General features: G+C 40.5%; 3 protein-coding genes across 3 annotated transcripts; all 3 read right to left on the bottom strand.

Moving 5' to 3' along the window:
* taok3b (TAO kinase 3b) lies at window positions 1-6,685 on the bottom strand (the record flags this gene model as incomplete). Its single annotated transcript, XM_079235080.1, has 7 exons — window positions 1-162; window positions 3,284-3,466; window positions 3,739-3,951; window positions 4,597-4,836; window positions 5,960-6,163; window positions 6,258-6,386; window positions 6,500-6,685. 7 exons carry the CDS (start codon window positions 6,683-6,685, stop codon window positions 1-3), a joined length of 1,317 nt encoding a protein of 438 aa, XP_079091206.1.
* Window positions 6,686-10,833: 4,148 nt separating this feature from the next.
* LOC306751851 (heat shock protein beta-1-like) lies at window positions 10,834-12,504 on the bottom strand. Its single transcript, XM_079235501.1, has 3 exons — window positions 11,966-12,504; window positions 11,821-11,884; window positions 10,834-11,701 (listed from the first exon to the last, which is right to left on the bottom strand). Exons 1-3 carry the CDS (start codon window positions 12,354-12,356, stop codon window positions 11,542-11,544), a joined length of 615 nt encoding a protein of 204 aa, XP_079091627.1. The 5' UTR covers window positions 12,357-12,504; the 3' UTR covers window positions 10,834-11,541.
* A 1,924-nt stretch (window positions 12,505-14,428) lies between these two features.
* Window positions 14,429-21,795, bottom strand: LOC306751401 (sushi domain-containing protein 2-like; the record flags this gene model as incomplete). The annotated part of the gene is made up of 16 exons (XM_079234967.1): window positions 14,429-14,474; window positions 14,590-14,686; window positions 15,881-16,060; window positions 16,142-16,236; window positions 16,697-16,880; window positions 17,292-17,540; window positions 17,827-17,982; window positions 18,067-18,201; window positions 18,290-18,558; window positions 19,594-19,679; window positions 20,107-20,308; window positions 20,403-20,577; window positions 20,672-20,839; window positions 20,971-21,122; window positions 21,418-21,616; window positions 21,732-21,795. 16 exons carry the CDS (start codon window positions 21,793-21,795, stop codon window positions 14,429-14,431), a joined length of 2,457 nt encoding a protein of 818 aa, XP_079091093.1.
* Window positions 21,796-21,942: the final 147 nt, after the last annotated feature.

The raw sequence follows: 21,942 nt of genomic DNA, 5'->3' as shown, positions 1-21,942 counted from the left end.
TCATCTGTTGTCTTCTTTGGGGAAGTCCAGAGATTCCAGGCTTCCAAAGCCGAGGCTTCTACTTTCTGTGCCAAAAGTGTTAATTTCTCTGTCCTGACGCTCCAACAAGTGCTTGATCCTTTCAGTGCGTTCCTTCTGAAGTGCAGCCAGCTCCTCTTCAATCTGTAATCGAAAAACACAAGGTTGGTTATTTCATTATATGGACTCTGACTTTAAGGTCATGTTTTGCTAGAGATGCAGCTTCGTCGTCAGGAACTCCAACACGTTCACGTTAAGATGTCACAGTTATTAGCCAGATTGACAGGAAATTTAGTAGAGATATTGATGTTTCTTAAATAATTTACTTAAGGGCCACCTTCATCAGCATTACATTAATCTGCATTTATTATTAGCGATCATTAAGGTTTTTTTGAGAACACATTTTCCAGACATTCCCTTGTCCAGCCTCTTAAATGTGATAAATTTCTTTGTCCCACAGTAAGTGATCATCAACTTAAACGTGTCTGCAAGGCTTCATTAATATACAGTATGTGACCAGACAAAAGGCCTTACTGCATATGAGAAACTTTTCTATAAAATTTCAGAAAGTTTGTGTAATTGTAAGAAGCTGAAAAATCAGGAGGAGCCATTCAACTTCAGAACACACTCTGGTCAAACAAATTCAGTATTTTAGGTTTCTGCATGTAAAACAAGAGCATTTAAGTTTTATTGCCATCAGAGATAGAATGTCATAATATTCCTCCGTAAATGTGATGAATTTTTTTGTCCCCACAGTAAGTGATCATGAACGTAAAATAATTTGCGGGGAGGGGAGAGGCTTTTGGGACCATTCGTTGAATAAAACAAGCAATTTGTAAATGTTTCTTTACAATTTTCCAGACATTTTATAGTCTAAACAATTAATCAGGAGAATGAGGGTTGCACTAATTGATAATAAATTGAATCAACAGTTGCAGTCCCATCAAAATACAATTTCCACTTGGAAAAATCTAATTAGCATCCAGCCAGACTGAATACTGTACAGTACAGTATACCGGCTAATGCTCCCTAGTGGACCTTTTTCTACAAACTTTCCTCTATGATCACTCTTAGACCAAATGTATTTTCACTTTCTGTGAGTGTCACTGTAAACGTGCTGATGCTAAGCAAGTTTAATGATGACTTTGTTCAACTTCTTAATGTATCTGAACACGCTAACTTTAGCCCTAAACAAAATGCACAGTTGAGGCACAAGTTAAAGTTAAGTTACAGTTGGAGAAGTTAGATTTTTCACCTGATGTTGACCCCCTTATCCTGAGAGGGACATGTATATAATGTGCACCGAATTTCATGACAATCCAAGCAATAGTAGAGGCCTGGCCAACCCGCGGCTCCCGAGCCGCATGCGGCTCTTTGCCTGGTTTCATGCGGCTCTTGCGTTCATATCGAAGTTTGTGTTTGTTTTTTGTTTTTTTATCTTTTTATTGATTTTGCAAATACTTTAGACCACTGGTGTCGAACTCAAGGCGCGACGGCTTGAAAGCCATGAAATCGCGGACCCGTTTTCAGTCATTTGAGACCCGTTTTCAGTCATTCCGACCCGTTTTCAGTCATTCGCGGACCCGTTTTCAGTCCGTCAGGACGGTCATTTTACATGGGCAAAAAAAAATAAAAAATCCTGTGCTTTTATTTTGAAGGGATTTTTTAATGCGGCAGAGTGCAATTTATTCAATTTCAGTCATATTGATGTCATATGTTGTAACTCTGTTACGTTATTCATTCTGGTCACATGACATCTATTGCTTCTGTCCATCCGGGCAGAGGGATCCTCCTCTGTTGCTCTCCTGAAGGGTTCTTCCTGTTTTCCCTGTGAAATGGTTTTTACTATCTTTATTTGGGGAGATTTTCCTGATCTGATGTGAGGTCCCGGGACAGGATGTTATTTGTACAGATTGCACATTTTAATTTGTGATTTTGGGCTGTATAAAATAAACTGAATTGAATTGAATATTCACACATTCCTCAATGCTGCGTTCACAACACACTTTACTTGCGTGAGTTTACACATCAGACTATTTGTTTGCTTCATTCCCAACCTTTTTTTTGTTATGTTCAAAAAGGCTGAAGTTAAAACATTATTATGTGTGTTGTATTACCTTGTATCCTTAAGAAGCACTTTTGGGTTTTTAATTGAGTGTGAAAGGGAATATTTCTGTTTGGCATACTGTGATACTATCTCAGGTTCAAACCTAGGTGCCATATTTTCATTAAATCAAATTGAGAAGTTGAAAATGTTCCTCGATTTGGTCGCGGCTTGTCATTCAGGGTGATGGTGGGTCCTGCAGCCAGATCAGTTAAACCACCGCCCCAGACCACATGCATGTTCTTAGAGTTATGTCCTTCTCAACTGTGACAAAAAAAGCTTTGAACAAAGTTAATATAATAACGTGTGTTTAATCTTTGTCTTTGTTATTTTCATCTGTTTTAAGTTTGATCTTTGATAGAGTAATGTTGGTTTCTTAACCCTAAATTAAATGGATTTATGTCGTAGTAACAGAGACATTTTAATTTTTGGCTCACGGGGGGCGGGGGGTATGATGTGGCTCTTTGCAGTAACACAGTAAAAAATGTGGCTCTTAGTCTCTGACTGGTTGGCCACCCCTGCAATAGTATATAAGTGCCCAAGGTCCATATGAAAAACTTGATTTTACTATCTTACAGCAGCGATGGGGTCTGTGGGATCCCATAACAATGATGAAATAAAGCCAATGTAAATTAAACAAATGACAAAAGATTTAAAAATAAAGGCCTGCAACATTTAAAATGAGTCCATGGCTTTTCCTCAACCACCCCATGTGCAACGTTTTTACAACAAACAACGTACTTTTCGCCCCAGTTTTCTGCTGCATTGCAGCCCTTTTCACTGACTCCACTGTTGACCTGAGGAAAGCTGCAGAGCTCTCGAGTCACCTGCCAGCGATGAGCTCCACCCACCAGTAGGACAAAGTGACACATCACCACCAACTGTGCAACCAACCACAAGGAGTTCGAGGAACCCCCCACTTCCTTTCCAACTGAAAACCAGCATATCCAGGTAACTGAACCCGACGTCTTCCCCTGGACCCATGTGTGTTTGTGGTCACTATCAGTGCAATGATTTGTAGAAGTAAATCCAACAAAGCTGCTGCGCTCAACAGGTGTCTCTCTGGATATTTATCGATATGGGGGGTCATTGCTTCACACAGAATGGTGTCACGCTGCATTCATTCAAAGTATTTTAGAACGGCTTCAATCTGAAACCTACCTTCTGTTCAAGGTGCGCTCTACGGATGGAGACCTTCTGCTCAAGTTTCTGCTGCTCTCGCTCGTGTTGGGCCTCCATCTGTGACTGGGTTTTTCTCTGGTAGGCGTCCAGGAGCTCCATCTCCTGCTTCAGCTGCTGCTTCAGGGCCTGGCACTCTGTTTCCTGCTCTGCGTCTAATCGCATCTAGAGACCCAGCGAGACAGAGGTAGTTACGAACGCATTAACGACAAGCATAGGTCGGTCCGTGTTTATCAAACCGCAGGCCAACAATGTCAGGGCTCTAAAAATTCAAATGTGTGGGATGAGGTTGTAAATAGTCGATGCACATAGTTGTGACCGTTACCATTAGTCTGACGTGAAGAGCAAATGTCTTGTACAGATAAATATACAACATACAAATGATGAACGAGGCCCACTTCTGCTATTCATGACAAGATGCTTCAGGATCCTCGTACCGCTTGTGAAGCCATCATCTCGTTGATGCTCTGCTCGTACTGCTCAGCCAGTATGGCCAGCTTGCGTGTCTGCTCCTCCTTTAGGCTCTTCAGGATGATCTTGTGGTCGCCTTTGGGAGACACCTCCAGCTGATGGTTCCTAAGAGCTTTGTACTGCTTGTTCTGCACCTTGCACGTATCCTGGAACTGTTTCTTGATCTGCATCTCCAGCATCTGCAGAGGGTTGAAAGAGAAAGAGGTCATTGTTGATGCAAAATAATTCTACTTGACAATAAAAACATTTAAACAGTTAGCAGTTGGCTAAATGACTCTCTTGCAATATCGCTCCTAATTTGACAGACAACCAAACAACTTGCATGCATTTCATTTCACCTACCTACCGATGTCATGTTAATAAAATGTTAATGGATTAAGTGGAAAAAATTAAATAAGTGTTTTATTTATTTCTGGCAATGACATTGAATATTTCAGTTTACATGAAGAAAGTGAGCTTTCACTTCTCAAATCTGTAGCTAAAAAAAAAATAAAATAGTGTTGATAGACTATGGTAAGAGAAAAGATTAAAGTGTGTGAAAGATATCAAAAATGGTTTTGGAAAAAGCTTTTTTCATGGCAGTTTTTCCGACATATTTCTGATAGGCAACTTAGAATAAGAATAATTGGTACATTTTCGCCAAATCGAAAGTCAGACATGCAGAATATTCGAGGGGACAAATGTACAGTACCTGCAGAGCTTTCGTATCAAACCTGTGATGCAATCTTCCTGTCTCGTCCCTTTTATAAACTAACTTTTAAAGCCTCCTGAAGTTTTCAACTCTCTATATGACCTCACAGTTGGAAAGAGAAAGTCTCAGGCACCTTGAGGTTTCTAGGCTGCTGCCGCTGCTCCAGAGTGTGTTTCCTGTGTAGTTCTCTCTGCCGCCGGCCGTTGTACTCCTCCTGGTTCTCCAGCTCTGTCTGGTGCTGCAGCCGCATGAGCTCAATGCGCAGCTTCTGCAGCATCTGCAGCTGCCTGCGCTCCATGTCCTGGGTGGACTCGTCCTGCCGGATCATCAAGGCATGTTCCATCTCCTTCTGGGTCCTCTTCTTGTTCAGCTCCTGGGACAACAAGTTGGATGTAATGTCGTTTTTAATCCTTAAACTTTATTACGTTCGTCATATTACATATTTTACATACATAAATGCAATTTGGTCTCTGCATTAAAACCATCCGTAGCAATTTAGTAGCAGTGGGCTGCTGTGAAGCTGTGAACTAGGGGTTCAGTGTCTTGCTCAAGGATACATTGGCACGCAAACTATGGGGAGGCCAGGGATCGTACCGTGAACCTCGCGGTCGCAGGACGACCGCACTGCCCATGAGCAACATTCAGCTTAGGTCCTGATCTTTTTTGCGTCTTTCTGCTGATATTTCTTTTCATAGAAGTAATGTCTTCTTTGATACAACTTAAAATAAGTGACAATTACAAGGTTTCCCAAATAAATTGTTTATCCGCGGTAGTAGTCACCCAGACTGAAACTCGTCTTTTGATGAGTTCAATTAGGAAATGATGGTGTTAACAATAGTCACGCTATAATTTGTGCATGTAATTTGGTGGCTGTGCTCTATTTACCTTTAGGTTAATGTTGTATTTCATAAAAGTGTATTAATTTTTTCATGATGGTTTCCCACTTTTGCTGTAAAACACAGAGTTCAAATGCAGAATTCTACACTCTTGTTGTCGGTGGACAGTTTGAAGCGTTAGAAAATATCATTTATAAAGTAAAAACGGAGGACGTAGGATGGGAACGAGCCATTTTGTTCTGCATTATGTGGGTTGCTCTGAAGGCCAATGTTCACCGCCTTGTTAACACCCTTTCCCACTGTGGAAATGTACTTTTAAAGTATCAGGTTCCCAATATGAGCATTATCCGTCATAAAAATCTTCATTGAATACCATTAGCTTTTTGGAAAGTTGGTCAAAGTACTTTAGGGTGCATAAGTAATTGCACAATTCATTATTAATGAAAAATAATTAGCTGTAGCCTTATCCCGTGCATTTTAATCAATGAAACCTCACCCATAAATAAACTATTTTTTCTGCGGAATCTGGTATTGATTTATTCATCACCGACAGCGATTATTTCGCAAACTATTCCAAACACCAATAGTCATATTCATTTTGAGATAGTCTGCACAGTGGGATTACACCTTCTGCCATGTGATGTGAGTAAATCACATTACCTCTCTCAGTTGCTCCTGTTCAAACTCCTGCTTCCTGACCAGACTCCGGCGTTTGAGGGCCCTGCAGCTCCGGTCGTAGACCAGCCTCTGCTGGGCCAACAGATGAGCCTCCTCCTCCGCCTGGGAGCGCTGTATTGTTTCTTTGTGCCTGGACAGACGCTCCTGCTTCTCCTCCTTAGGTGTTTCAGGTTCTTCGCTCATCTCCTGTAACACAGACACAAGAAAGTGTGTTTCCTGTTGAGAAGATATAGCGTATGGGCTGAATAAACTTTGCATTGTATTTGTTTGTGATATTTACTTCTTTGATCTTGTCTTTGCAAAGCCTGTACTCCTTTTTCTGATTCTCTAAGAAAGTAGTCAGCTCTCTTTTTTGCTGAGCAACAATCTGTTGCTGGATCCTCCTCTCTTCAGCTGCAACTGACTTCATCTGTGAACAGACATTCAGATGTTTAAAATAACACCCTTGAATGATCTCTTAACTCTCAGAAATGCCCGTACAGACGCATGTTTGCTCATCATTCATTACTGTTAAGGCTTTACCTCTTTGTCTGTTTGAGCAGAGTGGCGTTTGGCCAGTCTTTCCAGCTCAATGTAAGTGTTGTTCGCATGTGTCTCTAATTCTTTCTGCAACCGGAGCCTATGCTCATCCATCTCGGCCTTTAGCCTGTTCTCCAGGGCGATCAGCTGCTTCTGGTGCTGCCGCCGCATGCGCTTATACCCAGACATCTGCTCCCGCAGCTCAAAGTCCTGCTCATGCTCCTGGATCTACCTGATGACCTACGAGGAACACAGGAAGCAGGAAGTAAACGAAACGGAGCAGATAGAGAGAAGCAACTGCCGTGGAGAAATCAGGAGGGATAAAGGAAGACAAGACAGCTGGTGTGTCAGAGGCTATGGCCTGCAAACAGACCACACACAGTATAGTGCAAACAACAAGTCTGCAAACTGGAAAGTAAACAGTTTGCAGACTGCTACACATCCACAATAACCCAAGAAGTTAACGAGGGTTGATACAGACATCTGACAATCCTTTAGGGTTGACAGTATCAATGTCTTTCAGCATCAGTGTCGAACAAAATAGGTGAAGTTCATCAAAGAGGCTCTGCTGTTTAATCCCATTCATACTTTTGATTAGAGTCAACTCTTAATACAAGAAAGCAACCTGAATGAATCCATCAATCATCAAAGCTCCAAATGTGACATGTATAATATATAATACCACTGTTATGCTCAAGACCATTCTGTAAAATGACTTTTTAAGACAGGCATGAGAGAAGATGTGGAAATGCACCAATCTGACCAAAACTAAATCCCACTGGTCATAGGCATTAGGGCAGAGATGTATATGGAATACATATAAATGCAATGCACACACATAAAAGCAGAGGCAGAGAGGGAAGCTGAGGATGGAGGAAAAAAATGACATCCATTAACAGGATCTGGTTGCCATGACTACAGATGTACAGCTGAGAACACAGACACCCCTCCCTCCCCTCCTCACCTCCCGCCGCCTGCACGCATACACGCACACACACACAAACACACACGCGCAAGCACCAGCGGGTTTTTTTTTTCTCTCATGCAAACGGAGGAGAGGGGAGAGAGAGAGAGAGAGAGAGAGAGAGAGAGAGAGAGAGAGAGAGAGAGAGAGAGAGAGAGAGAGAGAGAGAGAGAGAGAGCTGCGTACCAAAGATGCTGATTTGATGGTGGCAATGTGTTCACAGATCTTGCAGTCGAGAGACCGGCTCTTGTGAGAAGTAGGCCGCAGCTCTGGCCTGGTGTCCCTGTGCACAGCCTCATCCCTCACGCAAGCATGGTCCTGCAGGGGGGGAGGAAAAGGAGGAGATAGTGGGGCTGGGTGCTTCCCAGGCCCTCCGCACTCGCTGTTTCTGCTAGAGCTGCTATTATTGCCGAATCTCCCTGAATGCAGCACACATCCAGCTTTAAATGCATCCTTCCCCTGCTTGTTCCCCCGCTACTGTCTGCAAGTTCTTCCTACGAGAGAAAAGGGCATTGCTAAACAATTGCAGGCACCACCGAGAAGGCAGCTACTGGATGTAGTCGTTTTTTTTCTGGCGTCCCTCTCTCCTCAAAGAGGAGGAACCAAATGGCTCCGGTGGATAAGGTTGAATTATGCAATGCCTACCATTGATACTCGGAGAAAGATAGCACAGGGATGTATTTTACTGCCACTCTTCTTTTCCGTTTCAAAATGCAAGAAATGTTTGGGAGGAAAAATACTTTTCCTGTGTTCCAGTGATCGCATGTGGTGCCATATTTAAAAAGATTTGAATCAGATAAGGCACATCCAAACATGGTTTTCCCTCGAATATGTCGCTTGATGATCCGTTTGTATTCCACTCGAATTTCTGTCCTACATTTACAGCGCACTTGGTCATGGTAGGTGGTTCTGGTGCCTTCTATTCATCTCTTTCCTCTGTCCCTGTTCTACACTCCCCCTTCCTTTAAAGAGACACCGCAATACTACAGCCAACAAGCCTAAAGTTCTTTCACAGCAGGCTCTATCACAAGATTAATTCTTAAATACAAACCAATATGATAAGACACATGTTCACTTATATAGATAGCTTAAATTTCATTTAGTATTTGTTTTTTTATTGCATAATTGTGCTATTATTATTGTACATTTTCACAGATTTTGTGATATAATATGACGATATGATACCATCCTGTGAAGGGCTTATTGCATGGGTGGAAGATTCTCACAAAAAATACAAAATGCTAGCCTCCTTTATAATACTTTTTTGTTGTTGAGGAAAACATTTTTTTTTTTTAACGCTCATCTTCTTTTCATCAGTAAAACCCATATTTTCATTTATGTATTGTAAACATTACTTGCATTTTTGGTGAACTAATGAAGCAAAGAGACAAATATGTGTATACTTGACACTCGTATTCTTCCTGTTGTTACTCCGTGTGGCCGCTGGAGGGCGACAGAGCCAAACATTTAGAGGACGTGTCTCTCTCAGTGGTGCTGAATATACCTCGATATGTCACAAGTGTCGCCATCACTGCTGCCGCAAGGCTTCCTCTACGACTGCAAACACAAAGTACACCGCAGCAAACATGCAAAACTCTCTGTTACACCAGGAATTACAATGGAAACCATCTCATCTGCCAACCTCCTAGAAACCACCTGGAACACCTTAGCAGCCCTTTAACAACCAGCTAGTGACAGGGTTAGGGTTCGGGTATATTGGAGCAACTTATCCAAACACAGCGAATAGATCCAGTAACATCTAAAGTCTAGTAAGACCTCATTATATTCTTGCAATTTTTTTCAGAAATATTTGCCTGCTAGTTCGTACTGCTGTGGGTCTAACTATTAGTTTAACACTTACACTTAAAGGCATAGTATGCAGGACTTTCCACTTATTGCTTGTTAACACAATATCCAAAGCTGGCCTCTACATTTAACCTTTGCATGAATCTTATCAAAGACCAAAGGATGTAGGCTATGCACTCATTAAAACAGACTGTATTCACGTTTAAACAAACAAAACATTACACTTTGTTTTGGCTCAGAGCCTGCAGGTCCAGTGGTGGTCCTGTGGTGCGTGCATGCTTTCTGTTCCCTGTTAATAACTGTGAGGTTGATGATGGATGGATGAAGGATGACAGACTATATAAAGGTTCTATATATTAGCATCGGTGATGGGGATGCAGCAGAGGGTGACTCGATGGGTTGCACTCTGCTGGATGTGTAAATACATGTTTTATAGTCTGTTGGCCAAAACTAACCTAATTGTCTGGGACAGTTTTGAGATATGTTAAGCTCCTCTTTATCTAACCTGACACACTATCAATGTGGGTACAGGCCAGGAATGAAAGAAGGAAAAATAACTTTTGATTTGCAAAAAACTTTAATCCCAAATCAATCTTCAGTGATTTTTTTCCCACCCTGCTGGCTTTAATCTTGATCAAGAAAAAAATCAAAGCAAAAGCAGGGACATTTAACCACTGCATGCTTGAATTCCTCAAAAGGATAAATTCAGATGTAAAAGGAAACTTAACACAGTAGACCTCAAAACTGAAATGTTATTTCGTAACATCACTTAAATAATATGTACATTTTCTCTATACAGCATCAGTTTGAAGATGCATTTATCTTTGGTCATATTAAATATGAAAGACAAATGTTCTCCCCGCTATACTGACAGATTAACGTCTAACCACTCATATTGTTTTATTTTTCTAAATACACAAAAAAGTGAGTGGACTGCCACTCTTCTCCTCAATAATCCATGTTTTGATGCACAGTAAAGTACAGTTTGATAGCACAAATACAGTAACTCCTAAAATGTTCACATGTAATACCTAGTTCCAGCAGTAGATGTTGCTGTTTACTTTTGACTGGCCTTCATCAGGTCAGCCCCTGACTTCTACTCTTGAACGTTTTAGCCTTTAATGCAGAAGTAAAGCGGCTGTTACAATAATGTGTATTTTTCCAGTAATCAAACACCTACATTTCATCAGCTTTAGGCTGCTGTACATTTGTCTTTGAAGTTTGGCATCACATGGCTTGTAGAAGACCACAATTGACTCCAGTAAAATATAAAATTAATTAATTTGGTGGAATAAATTTTAAATAGCTAATTTGGAGGATCTAGATAGTCTTTGGGAGCGACTTGATGAAGGTCTAAAACAATCTCTCAAAGAGAAAACTAGACAGTATCAAAAAATTACACTAAATTGGACTCCAGCGCCCTCTTGTGGACAATCTGATAATCATTTTATGGAAAACCATGAGAAATAGAGCAATGGATGAATAATCAATACATGTTAAACTGGTTTTTAAATACTATAATCTACTAACAAATGCATCACTAATAAAGGACACTAAAGGATTAAATTACATTTTTTTATTTATATGGCAGAAGCTGTTTCATACATTTGTGGCAGATATATACGGCCAGCTTTCTTAGGCTGGTTAGTCAATACATCAATGTACAATTTTCAGGACAGACACACACAATTCATCTACACTCCAGCTTTTACAGTGTTTCTCTTCTTCACAAGCAAAATCAAATCAAAACAAATTGATGATGAATTATTTTTGCCATGTTACACAGAAGCACAACCTGACGTACATACCTTTTTGTTATAAAGTAAATAAGCTTTCTGGATATAAATAGTCCATGTCCACTGTCCATTCTTGGCCAGTATTGTCAGCCATCCTCTCCACAGTCCCTTAGGTCATGTAAGGTCACAACTACAGCTGCTAGCTTGTATTTTTTTTCATATAATTCAGATATTAGAAGAGCATGAAAACATGATGGTATCTTGTTAGGAATACACAGTCATGCTAATCCATTTATAAGCGATGACAAGCAAAAATAATTCCTTATTTTCGGAGTTGATTCTGTATTATTTTGATGAGTGTGCATTTGATTGTGAAACCAAATGTAATTGTGACACGATATTGTTCTGTTAACATTACAATATCAGTATTTTATAGCAGGAAAACACTACAACAAACTGTTTCATGCCGGTGCTACAAACGTTGTTACACACAGCTTGGGCCGAATCTGATTTTAGTTTCAAATTCTTGCTTACTGGTTTCACTTTTCACCGTCCTGCGTCTGTTTGATCTGAACTGGTATCACAACCTCATTGGGTGGGTTGCTGGTGGATGTCCCTGGAGCGGGGGCCACTACGGACAGAAGTCCCTCACCGGACAGCGAAGAGCTGATGTGTTGCAAGTCCACCCCCTTTGGCAGCCTTGAAGAGAAGAGGAGAATGTTTATGCTCAACTCTTGCCTCATAAATATGTTGCAATACACAGTTATCATATTGAACCACAGGAAGGTCATTTTTCTAAATACTCAGAGACAACTTACTTGTATTTCCGGGTGAAGCACCTTAAAACAGATCCATGCTCATCCTGCCTTTCCTCATGAGTTCCTTCAAGATAAGAATGTGAAAGATCAGGCACGGTATTCTTTACTGTCACATCTCAAAAACAGAGAATCATGTGCAGTGTACCTGATATTTGCAAATAGCCCTCCTTGGTCGTGATTGTAATTTCCTCAGGCGAGAAGTGATTGACGTCCAGGTTGATCTTCCAGCTGTCCTGCCCTGTTTGGATCTCTGTCACTCCACTTGCTAGTTGTCTTGGACCCTTTTGGTTCGACGCCGCAGGGTGCTGACCACTGAATGGAGGCAGAAGGGGAGTTTGTGCGTACCCGGGCCAGGAGAAAGTAGCCAGTCTCTTCTTGGACCAGTCTATCCAGTCCAGATCTGTAGGGTCCAGGAAAGGAGGGAGGCCCATGTCCTGCGTAAATATTCGACTCGGCTGCGTCCAGTTTGGGAAAGGATCCCAGGTCACATCTCGGCGGAAAATGGGACGGGATAATATTTTATTTTGTTCCCCCATATCCTAAAAAATAAGGTCAGAATGAAGGGAAAGGCTGTTGAAACTGCGAAAGCCTTTAGCTCCACCCAAACAAACAAGTCTAGATTGATGACCTGGGCACTAAACAAAGGGCAGCTGTGTTTCTATTCTCAACAGAAGGGGAGCTAGAGGTCTGAGGAAAGGGCTGCTTTGGCATCTGTAGTGCTCGACTCACACACATATATACCCATGGATTCATTCTAACACGTGTCCAGCATCAGGGGTGATCTAAGCGATGAGAATGCCTCGGTATGTCATGAGCTGGGGTGTTACTCCTCCGTTGCCTCGGGACCTGGAGAGGATAATGCTAACTATTCTTTATTTATATCTCTGGAGTATCTGTGGCAAGTTGTTGGCGAATGACTCTGGAAGCAGCAAGCAGGCAGTTTATTCAGCCGTGGCCTCTGCAGTCTTGTCACATACTGGTGCTCTTTGTCCATAGAAGTCACAGCCTTGTGTTATGTGAGGGAACAGCACGTACAAGCAGAGTCGCACGGTAAACAACTGGGTTACTTCCACTTTGTCAACACAAGATTTAAGGAAAAAAACTCAAGCCGGAACAAACATAATCATGTGATGAGTATGGAGGGCAAAATTGCTAAAATTGTGTTTACATTCAGGACAAAGTGAAGGACTGAGGATTGACGCAGTCGAGTGGTGGTGAGGCATTTTGCATCTAGAGCTAAGTCCTCATGTGTGTTGTGTTATGTAAATAATGAACTGAGCTTCACTGGAATAAATCAAGCAATTTGCCATCAGAGAGGAATGGTATTTATTAATGAGGTAATATCTGTTGCCTTCCATCTGCACTCTGTACTAACGTCAATAATGATCATACATAGAAATAGTGTCACAAAGTAGCGGGAGTACGTAAATACATAACCCCTGGTGTGATCCCACCGGCAGAAAACCATTGTGAGCAACATATAAACATATAAACTAAAGCAAGGAATCTCTAAATGTGTTTATCAAGAAACTCTCCCAAGAGTTTTGCAAATCGTGGAGCTTTCTAGTATAATTCTGGAGTTTGATAAATAATAATGTGTTATATTTTATTTGTTATACTTTGTAAGTCAAATTGTAATCTGCAACATACAGAGGAAAAAGAGAATTCAACTCCATATGTTCCAACAAAGATGTGATTTTCCAGAGTGTCAGTATTGATGTTACAGGAAAATCTAAAATCCTCTCAGAGCAATATGCACAGTCAGCTAATAAATATCATCCAAGGGTTTTTATAGTCCTAATTTGGATTAATGGACCAATATTATTTATTTAGACCACAAATGTAATAATCAAATTATTATTATTACTCGCAAACCTATAACAGTCTAAATTTGATTATGATATTCATTTTTTTTTTATGTTTGACACATTTAAAACTTTTTTGGTCACAATTTGTGGACTATGAAACCAATATGTTTATTTTCTTATCTTGGTAAGAATGTTCTCGAACACTTTACAATGTCTTTCTTACCTAAGACGAGCTCGTGGATATAAACAAAAATCAATGGAATATTGTTTCATGCATGAAGCCCGTTGTGTTCTGTCTGTAGTTTAGCAGAATACATAGTAAAAGAAGAAAATCATAATTCACATTAAGTCTAATTGAAGCCACAGAATCACTGTATATAAACAACTTTATTGTCCAACACAGAATTGATTTAATCTCATAGTTTGTCTTGTTGGCCTAAATATACAAGTGATCTGAAGAGCTGAACAAGGCTACATTATGTAGCCTCTATAATACACCTGTAGTTTTATAGCCCAGAATGCTTTGCGTTTATGGTGGATGTGGTCAAAAGTGCAATGCTGGTTAAAATGCCGGTCTATAAATATCAGTGCAATAACACCTGGAAGAAGTAAAAGATGTCGTGTGTAGTTACTCTTTAACTGTGCAGTGACCTTTGCTCAACCTCATAATATATATTAATCTGGAACATGGCTAGGATTAGGAGGGTAGGCTATCTCTTTTGTGTTATGTGTGTCTTTATCCAATGGAAGCATGCATGCATTCCTAAGTTAGACATTTTTCAGTAGATGAACAATCGTGGTTAGAAGGCCTCACTTGTCTGAAATTCTCCTGACTGTGCCGCTTTTCTGAAATAAAAAACCCACATGATTAAAATCAGTGAAGACTCAAGTATTGTGAGGATAATGTATTTTAGAAATGTTGTGTTGCAGATTGATGATACATCTACTGAAGATACTGTACCTTTTCTGTTTCCTAGAATGAAGTACGAGGGTTGTTATAATTACGATCAATGCCAACGCTCCAATGACTGAACCGGCCACAATTCCTGCGACGTTACCTGGAAGATGACAAAGATGTTGTTGTTTTTAACCAGAGGCTCAAGCGCAATAAGTATTAACATTAGCCTGTTGTTTTTTTAGCCTAAACTAGATCGTTAACTGCATAGATTCAGACAGGAAGAGAGATGCAACAAAGCTCCCAACCGACCAGAATGTTTCATGGCTCTGCTTACACACTCATCTTAAAGGTGTTCATGTTTGTATATTAACTAGGGTTTGTTTTTCTTGTCCAATTTAGTGGCACACATTGGAGAAGTAGTGTACTTCTGTCTTATATAGAAAGTGTATTGTGTTGTTGCTGCCGCTGAAGATGAACACTTTTTATGATTGGATTACTTTCAATAAAGGACTGTATTGATTTTGACCTATATTTAGCCTGTGATCGCATGTATTGGTTTCAATAGAGAGGAACCATGCAGGAAAAAAGTTCCTCATTTTAATTTGTGATTATGTTATAATATACTGCCTCCCTGCAGGTAGCTTAAACTATGTTTGGTATTTATAGTCACACTGGAGGCTTAAGTGCTGTTGGTCGGTCGTTGACCATTTTGGTCCGGACTGATCTACGAGAAGGATGGTGGGTATAATCAGTCACTTGAGGGTTGAAGACTTTTCCAGGAATCCACAAGAAGTAGTGAAGGACCCCCAAACAAGTCAATGACAATACACAGAAAGTGCCATCAAATGCAAAAAAAAGTACATCCAACAGCTTTCCTCCGTTTTTCTGTGAAGCTGCTATCAAAATCTAGATTTACAATCAAATTTAGTCAGAAAGAAGCCACGTAACACTTTCCAGCTCAATATTCACACAGGGTCCACAGCGAAGGGACACAGAAGGAAGGTGTATTTCTAAATAATTGTTTAAAGATAGGTCTATGTTTTGGTTACGGAATGGGCCATTGCTAAATTCTATATATCTTTAATTTGTTGCGTGCATTATTATAAGAGTGGGTCAATGTTTATAAGTTATTCTCACTAATAAATCTTTGTGTAAAAAGGTCATGAGAGGGATTTCATATTTTGTTGATTTGATGGATCAAATGATGCACACAATGACACACAATGACACACACACACACACACACACACATGCATACATGCTAAAATACAGACACTCACACATCTGATTTGCCACTGTTGATTTGTGAAGATCAGAATCATTGGACAGGACGGGTTTCATTATTTATTCATACTGGGAGCCTCGCAGTGTGTGTTTTCTCCAGACCACTGGCCGTTCTCCTGACATATTCGCTCTGCAGATCCTTTGAGAGTGTAGCCGTCGTTGCAGGAAAGCTGCACCTTAGCTCCTTGTAAATAGAAGGTTCCCTCCTTCTTCCCATTATTTGGTGGTGGAAGCCGTCCACAGGATATCACTGCACAGTACAGCAATATCAAACAAAGTGAGTAAATGTACTTCATAAAACAAATGTCATCATGTGTTTTTATGCTCTCACCTTGCTTTAGATCCTCCACAAGAGACATGTGACTCTGGAAAGACACTTTGGTTGCATTCCCCATTCTTAGACTACGACCTACCAGGATATCATACCTACGGGACAGAAGTACTGATCAGAAAAGGAGTTGCTTTAAATAAGAATGACTTCTCTGAGAAGTCAAGATCTCATTTCTTTTAGGCCCTGTGGGTCTAAATCTAAAAGCACAGTTTCCCACATTTTCCACAATGCAACTGGTCTTTTGTGAGATCTCCTCGCCTGGTCATTGCCAGGTTATTTTAAACCGGTAGCCAAGATAACCCTGAATACATCACTGTGACATCATGAGAGTTATAATACGTTTTTTTAGAAAGCTCCCTTCAGAACCACAGAAGACATGATGTAATTGTTTTACCAAGCTGATTGGTCCTTAACTAAACTTCATGTACTGCATATAATAGGCGCAGTGCCCTTTTAAAAGAACTAGCTAAATACGTATGTGTTTCATAAAAACACTAGTATTTAATGAGTTAATTCTTATTATGAGTAAGATAGATAAAGGTTTTCTTCTCATACCTACAGTACTGAGCGCCCTCTCCGGTGCATATCTCAAATGCCTGATTGGCTAATGGATCATCTGGACTCTCAGGGACAGAAAACACTGGAATAAAACTATGGTCATGTCTGGGAGCATAATAATATGTGTTCAAAAGATATTCGGAATCATATGTGAACAAGGCAGACTGGTTGGAGACGGCCCCTGGAAGACAAAAAGAAAGATAAACACTTAACATTCAAACAATTTAAATGTAAGTAGAACCTTTGCAAGATTATCTGCTGATGTTTCATAAAATGAGTGGTTTCCTGGAATGCAAATGCCTGATCTATGCACGAATACACAAAAAGAGAAGTGTGTTTTCCTAACACGAAAGGGTAACACGAAGGGTACATGACCCAAAAGAGGAAGCAGTGTGACATAGAAATGGTTTGGAGGAAGGACTTTAACTTTTAACTTTGAATACACCCTGAATGTAATTCCTTATCAAACTTTATACCTATTTTTTTTTTTTTTAGGTTTTGTTGTATTTATTATATATATATATATATATATATATATATATATATATATATATATATATATATATATATATATATATATATCATTGCTTACAGCTCGCCCCGAAGCTGAACAGCTCCTCTGGGTTGGTGAGGTTCCTCACGAGTTCCCCGTTGCTGAGGGCGAGGTCGTCTCCGGCGTCCCCGTTCATCTTCCCCAGCAGCCCGAGAGTGGAGTCTTTGAACTCCTCTGGCAGGAGCACGGTGGTGGTCATGGTTCCCTCTCTCAGTCGCACCTCCACCCCGGCTCCACTCGGGAACATCACGGTCACATTTGTCGAGGCCGGAGAAAACACAAATACACCTAGAGCCCAAGAACTTTGGTCAGACTAAAGGCAGTTCTTGTATTTTAACAAGCGTGTTTTGACAATAAGCTTTTTACTATGTGGGTCTGAGTAAGACAAAACATTGTTTTTTGCCAAAGTTGGAACAGTGCATTTGTAAGCAGCATTTTACTGTTGTAGTTGGACAAGTTTGAGGTCATTCTTGTCACAAATTTGAAGACTGTGTCAAATAGAATAAACAAAGGGAATACTTTTTTTTGTATATAAGATTTCAATAGAAAGCAGAAAGGTGAATCTGGGTCTCACCATGCAGGTCCATCCAGCTCTGCTCAGAGAAGGAGAGGGTTTTTTGATTCTGCAGTACTTCAAGGCCAGTGTGACCGCTGACCAGTCGCACCTCAATAACGTCAGAGGATGTTTCTTTCATGGCTACAGACGTCAACTTTGTAGCTTTTATCGTGGCTGGTCAGAGAATCAGATCAACAAATATTAGTGTGTAAGAGAAAGATAGAAAGGTTCAAAAGCTCTGTGCATTGAGTAACTCACCATTCACAGGCTCTGTCCTGCCTTGGATTGTCAGCAGTTTCTTTGCCGAGGTCATCAAAGTGTACTCCCCGTTGCCATTGAAAGAGTAGCTGACACCATCAAAAGTTATAAAGTGTGGATCTCCGAACACCACAGCTGTCATTACGAACAGAGAAGACTTCACATTAAACAATAATCTCATTAAAACACATAAACCATAATACATTCTTAAGGGTTTACTCACCTGAGCTGGGTGGCAGGTAGCGCCTGCAGCCGCTGGAGGGCCGGTGCTTGAAGTAGAAGTGGCAGTTGTCGGACCACAGGCAGCAGTAGTAGAAGCTGAGGACGTCGTAGACCCAGTGGGACTGTCCTGGGACTCGAGGGGGTTTCTGAAACGGGGGTGAGCCCCAGTCGTGTGCTCGGTCTGGGGTGCTTCCCCCGATCGAGTCTCCTGTCAGCACCTGATCGCCAGCGCTGTCATAGCAACACTGCTGTCCCGCTGCATATGTAGGACTGTTGATACACATCCCAAAAGATTGTCAACTAAAAGAGTGAACTCTGCTTAATTTAGTCACTAAATTATCATTAAAATAACATACAGCAGAGACTAATGTCATTAGTTTTGCAGGTATTTTTTCAAAAGGAAAACATGAAAATTACAACACAGATTTGTACCACATGTCATAGTAATCTATCAATTTGTTTTAAATATATATTTCCGCCTGGTGGACTGACCTACATTGCTGTGGCATGAGTACATATTAATTCATTTTTAAGTATCAGTGGCAAGAAAAGTATTTTTAAATGTTATCACTTAGTAGTTTTCATATAGATTATGTTAGGACAGTTGCACACATCAGTTTGTTATACTAAATACATGTCAGTATAGTAGTACAATTAATATGATAATTAGCAGTGCACCTGCTAGTATTCTATTACGCAATAGATGGTTATAATGATGTACTTACTTTCAGAGTTGCTGTGATATCATTTAAGTATAAATGTACAATAGTAAAGGTACTTTTTGGTCTCAACAAGAGCTTCATTAATCAGTAGCCTTCACATAATGGCCAACAGTTTTACTATTCCAGGTGTCATAATTCAAGCGTTCATAAAGAGGGCGGAGGCAGGTATTTACTGATGCTTACTTTTAGGTTGAGGACTCATGGTCATATCTTTGATGTTATAGATAAAAGTATACAAAATAAATAGGCAGCCAGAAGGCTACAAAGTGCAGTTTAAGAATTCACACAAATTCAAACCTGTTCTGTTTGCTTTTCTGTGCCTGAAACCTAAACTTTACATGTTTGGCAAAGATTATCACAGTTGTCAAAATGATTTCCCCCCGCAAAATGCTTGCTTACAATATGCCGTATAAGGTAACAGCTGAACATGTTACCATATATACTACAGAGTAAATCAAGTTACAACATAAAGTTGTGCTATAAAACCATCATATAACAACTGTGTGTTTCAGAATCATTGTAAATGCATTTGTGACATTAGAAGATAATGTTGACACCTGCCAGTTGTGAGTGAATGACTCACCTGGCTTGTATCGCCCTCACACAGTGAACACACCCAGGGTGGTAGGTGCACACGCTCCCCTTCTCTATATCACAGCCGTAGTCAGTCTGAGGAGAGAGAGATACGTCTGTGCTGACCAGGCAGTGTTTCACTGTGTTCATGTATGTCCTGCCTGTCAGAGGCATAATAGTATATCATATATAATCAGTCATGAGCGGTACATGTGTAGTTTTATCATCCCATTTGTCACTCGCCTGATATTGGCATTACCGAACCCTAACTGTACATTTTTAAGATAAGAGTGAATCTATAATTGTGAATACAACAACTAAAGGAGACCTCTCATGAACTTTAAGCTGATAAGCAAGTGTATAGGTTAAAGGGTCCACTGACGATCCCCACAAACACATCAATTATTAACCTAAATCTACCACACAGGATATTATTTTACTGTGATGATGTAATTTTCAGTTCCTCTGAGACGTATGACGTATAACGGCGTTCAGATAACCATTACACTTTTCCTACACTTACATGAAACCTCCCAGTGTCGGCTCTGGCTTGAGCCAGAGTGCAGGGACAGTCTATGACCTCACTGAGGAAGTTGGGCAGCTGATTTTCCAGCTGGTCCCATGCTAGACATTTCTCCAGGGCCCAAACTGTTGAGTTCTGCCTGAACCTTTCCTCCAGATGCCAGGCCAGAGCGTGGTCCTCCGTCCACGCTGCTTGTACATTCCTAAATGAAACGCATGACGAATATTGTTGAGCCGACGATGACAATAACATGTGTTATTGTAGTATTATATATTATAGGAAGTGTTTGTACATACCATGTGCCATCAGAGTTGGTGCTGGGGCTGATACGTAGAGAGCCCAGCTCCCAACTTGAAAAGCCGTTCTCTGCTGGTTTGGGCAGAAAGCTAAAAGATCCATTGTTGAGCTGATCCTTTGCAAGCGAGTACAGGTAGAGCCACTCACCCTTCCAGGTGTCTGTGTAGGGTTTCCCTACACAGACACATTATACAGAATTCAGCGTTTTACGAATTAATAATCATGTGATCTAAAAAGTTTAAATGCAGTGTGTAAACAGCGTCCTCACCTGTCTCCCTGTATCCCCAGAGCTCTATGTTGACCCTCTCCGCTCTGACCAAAGACGTATTCCATGTCATCTCAAGGAAGCCTCCAACATCAGGTGTACCATAGTACTGCCATTTTGTTGAGTTGACCAGAGTTGCCTTAAACTGAGCATCTAACTTGCCAGTATGCACTGTGTAGCAACACAATTGAATCAAATAAATCATATATTAATGTCACACCAAATGGAAAATTATGTGTTATCAAATATATAAGATGAGTTTTGAGGTCTTCCTCAAAATACTATGCAGACAGTTATTGTACCTGAGAACCAGGCTCCAACTCTACTGAATGTAGAGCCATTATCCGAGGAGATGTGCAAGGGAACCCATCCTGTTTCATACAATAGTGGAGAGATACAATGGCCTCGACTGTTTTCATCCACATACCCCACAGTGTTGATATTGCCGTTGTACCTGCCGTCATAAAAGAATGATCAGCAGGTTTCTGTCATGTACTTCAAGTGTATACTTTGACTGTGGTACTTGAGCGTGAAAGTTCACTCTACGCTTTGTTTTCAGTGCTTTCAATTGCATCTCATAATGTTTTTGATTTCTTTGTTAGAATATTGCTCCGAAGACCTGATGAAGACCATGAGATGCGGTTGAAAGCCGTGTAAAAAGTTTTTTTCCCTTATTGTCATTGTATTTCTCCTTACCATAATCAAGATTTAGAAACATGTGAACACTTGCATGTAAACAAAGGTCTTACCTGCATAGAATCACTGAACTCTTGTTGAAACTCACACCAAGGACAATAAAATCCGTCCCACCCAAAATGGACCCAGAATACGGCAAGACGTCCACACAGTACTCTTTATAGTCTTTACAGCAGTTCTTAAGAGACGTGCATGTCGAGTGGCATGAACATGAGTACAATTTGTTCCCACAACTTCCTTCACACGTCTGTCCTGTTCAAAATAAGGAAAAAGTATTTTAAGTCTGGAGTGTGCCACCAGTTCTATTTTGAAATTGAAAAAAGCAGTTCATGTTTATGTATGCAGCAGTTTGGAAGTGTGTACTTACCTGATATGCTGCAGATACATGAAACCAGAAGGACAAATATTACTGCTGTGAATCTTTCCATCATGACTGAGGTTTCTGCTGCTTCTTCGATTCAGACCCAGGTGTGTATACTCAGCGTTTTTTTAAACCCTGGCCCATTTCATCACAGGCATTTCCAGGCATCTGTTTAATCATTAACCAGTGGTCATTCTGACAATATCCTCCCATGACT

The sequence above is a fragment of the Taurulus bubalis genome (genome assembly GCF_910589615.1).
Source record: "Taurulus bubalis genome assembly, chromosome: 19".
NCBI classification, from domain to species: Eukaryota; Metazoa; Chordata; class Actinopteri; order Perciformes; family Cottidae; genus Taurulus; species Taurulus bubalis.
Note: the sequence above shows the minus strand (reverse complement) of the source record. Positions and strands in the feature narration are given on the sequence as shown.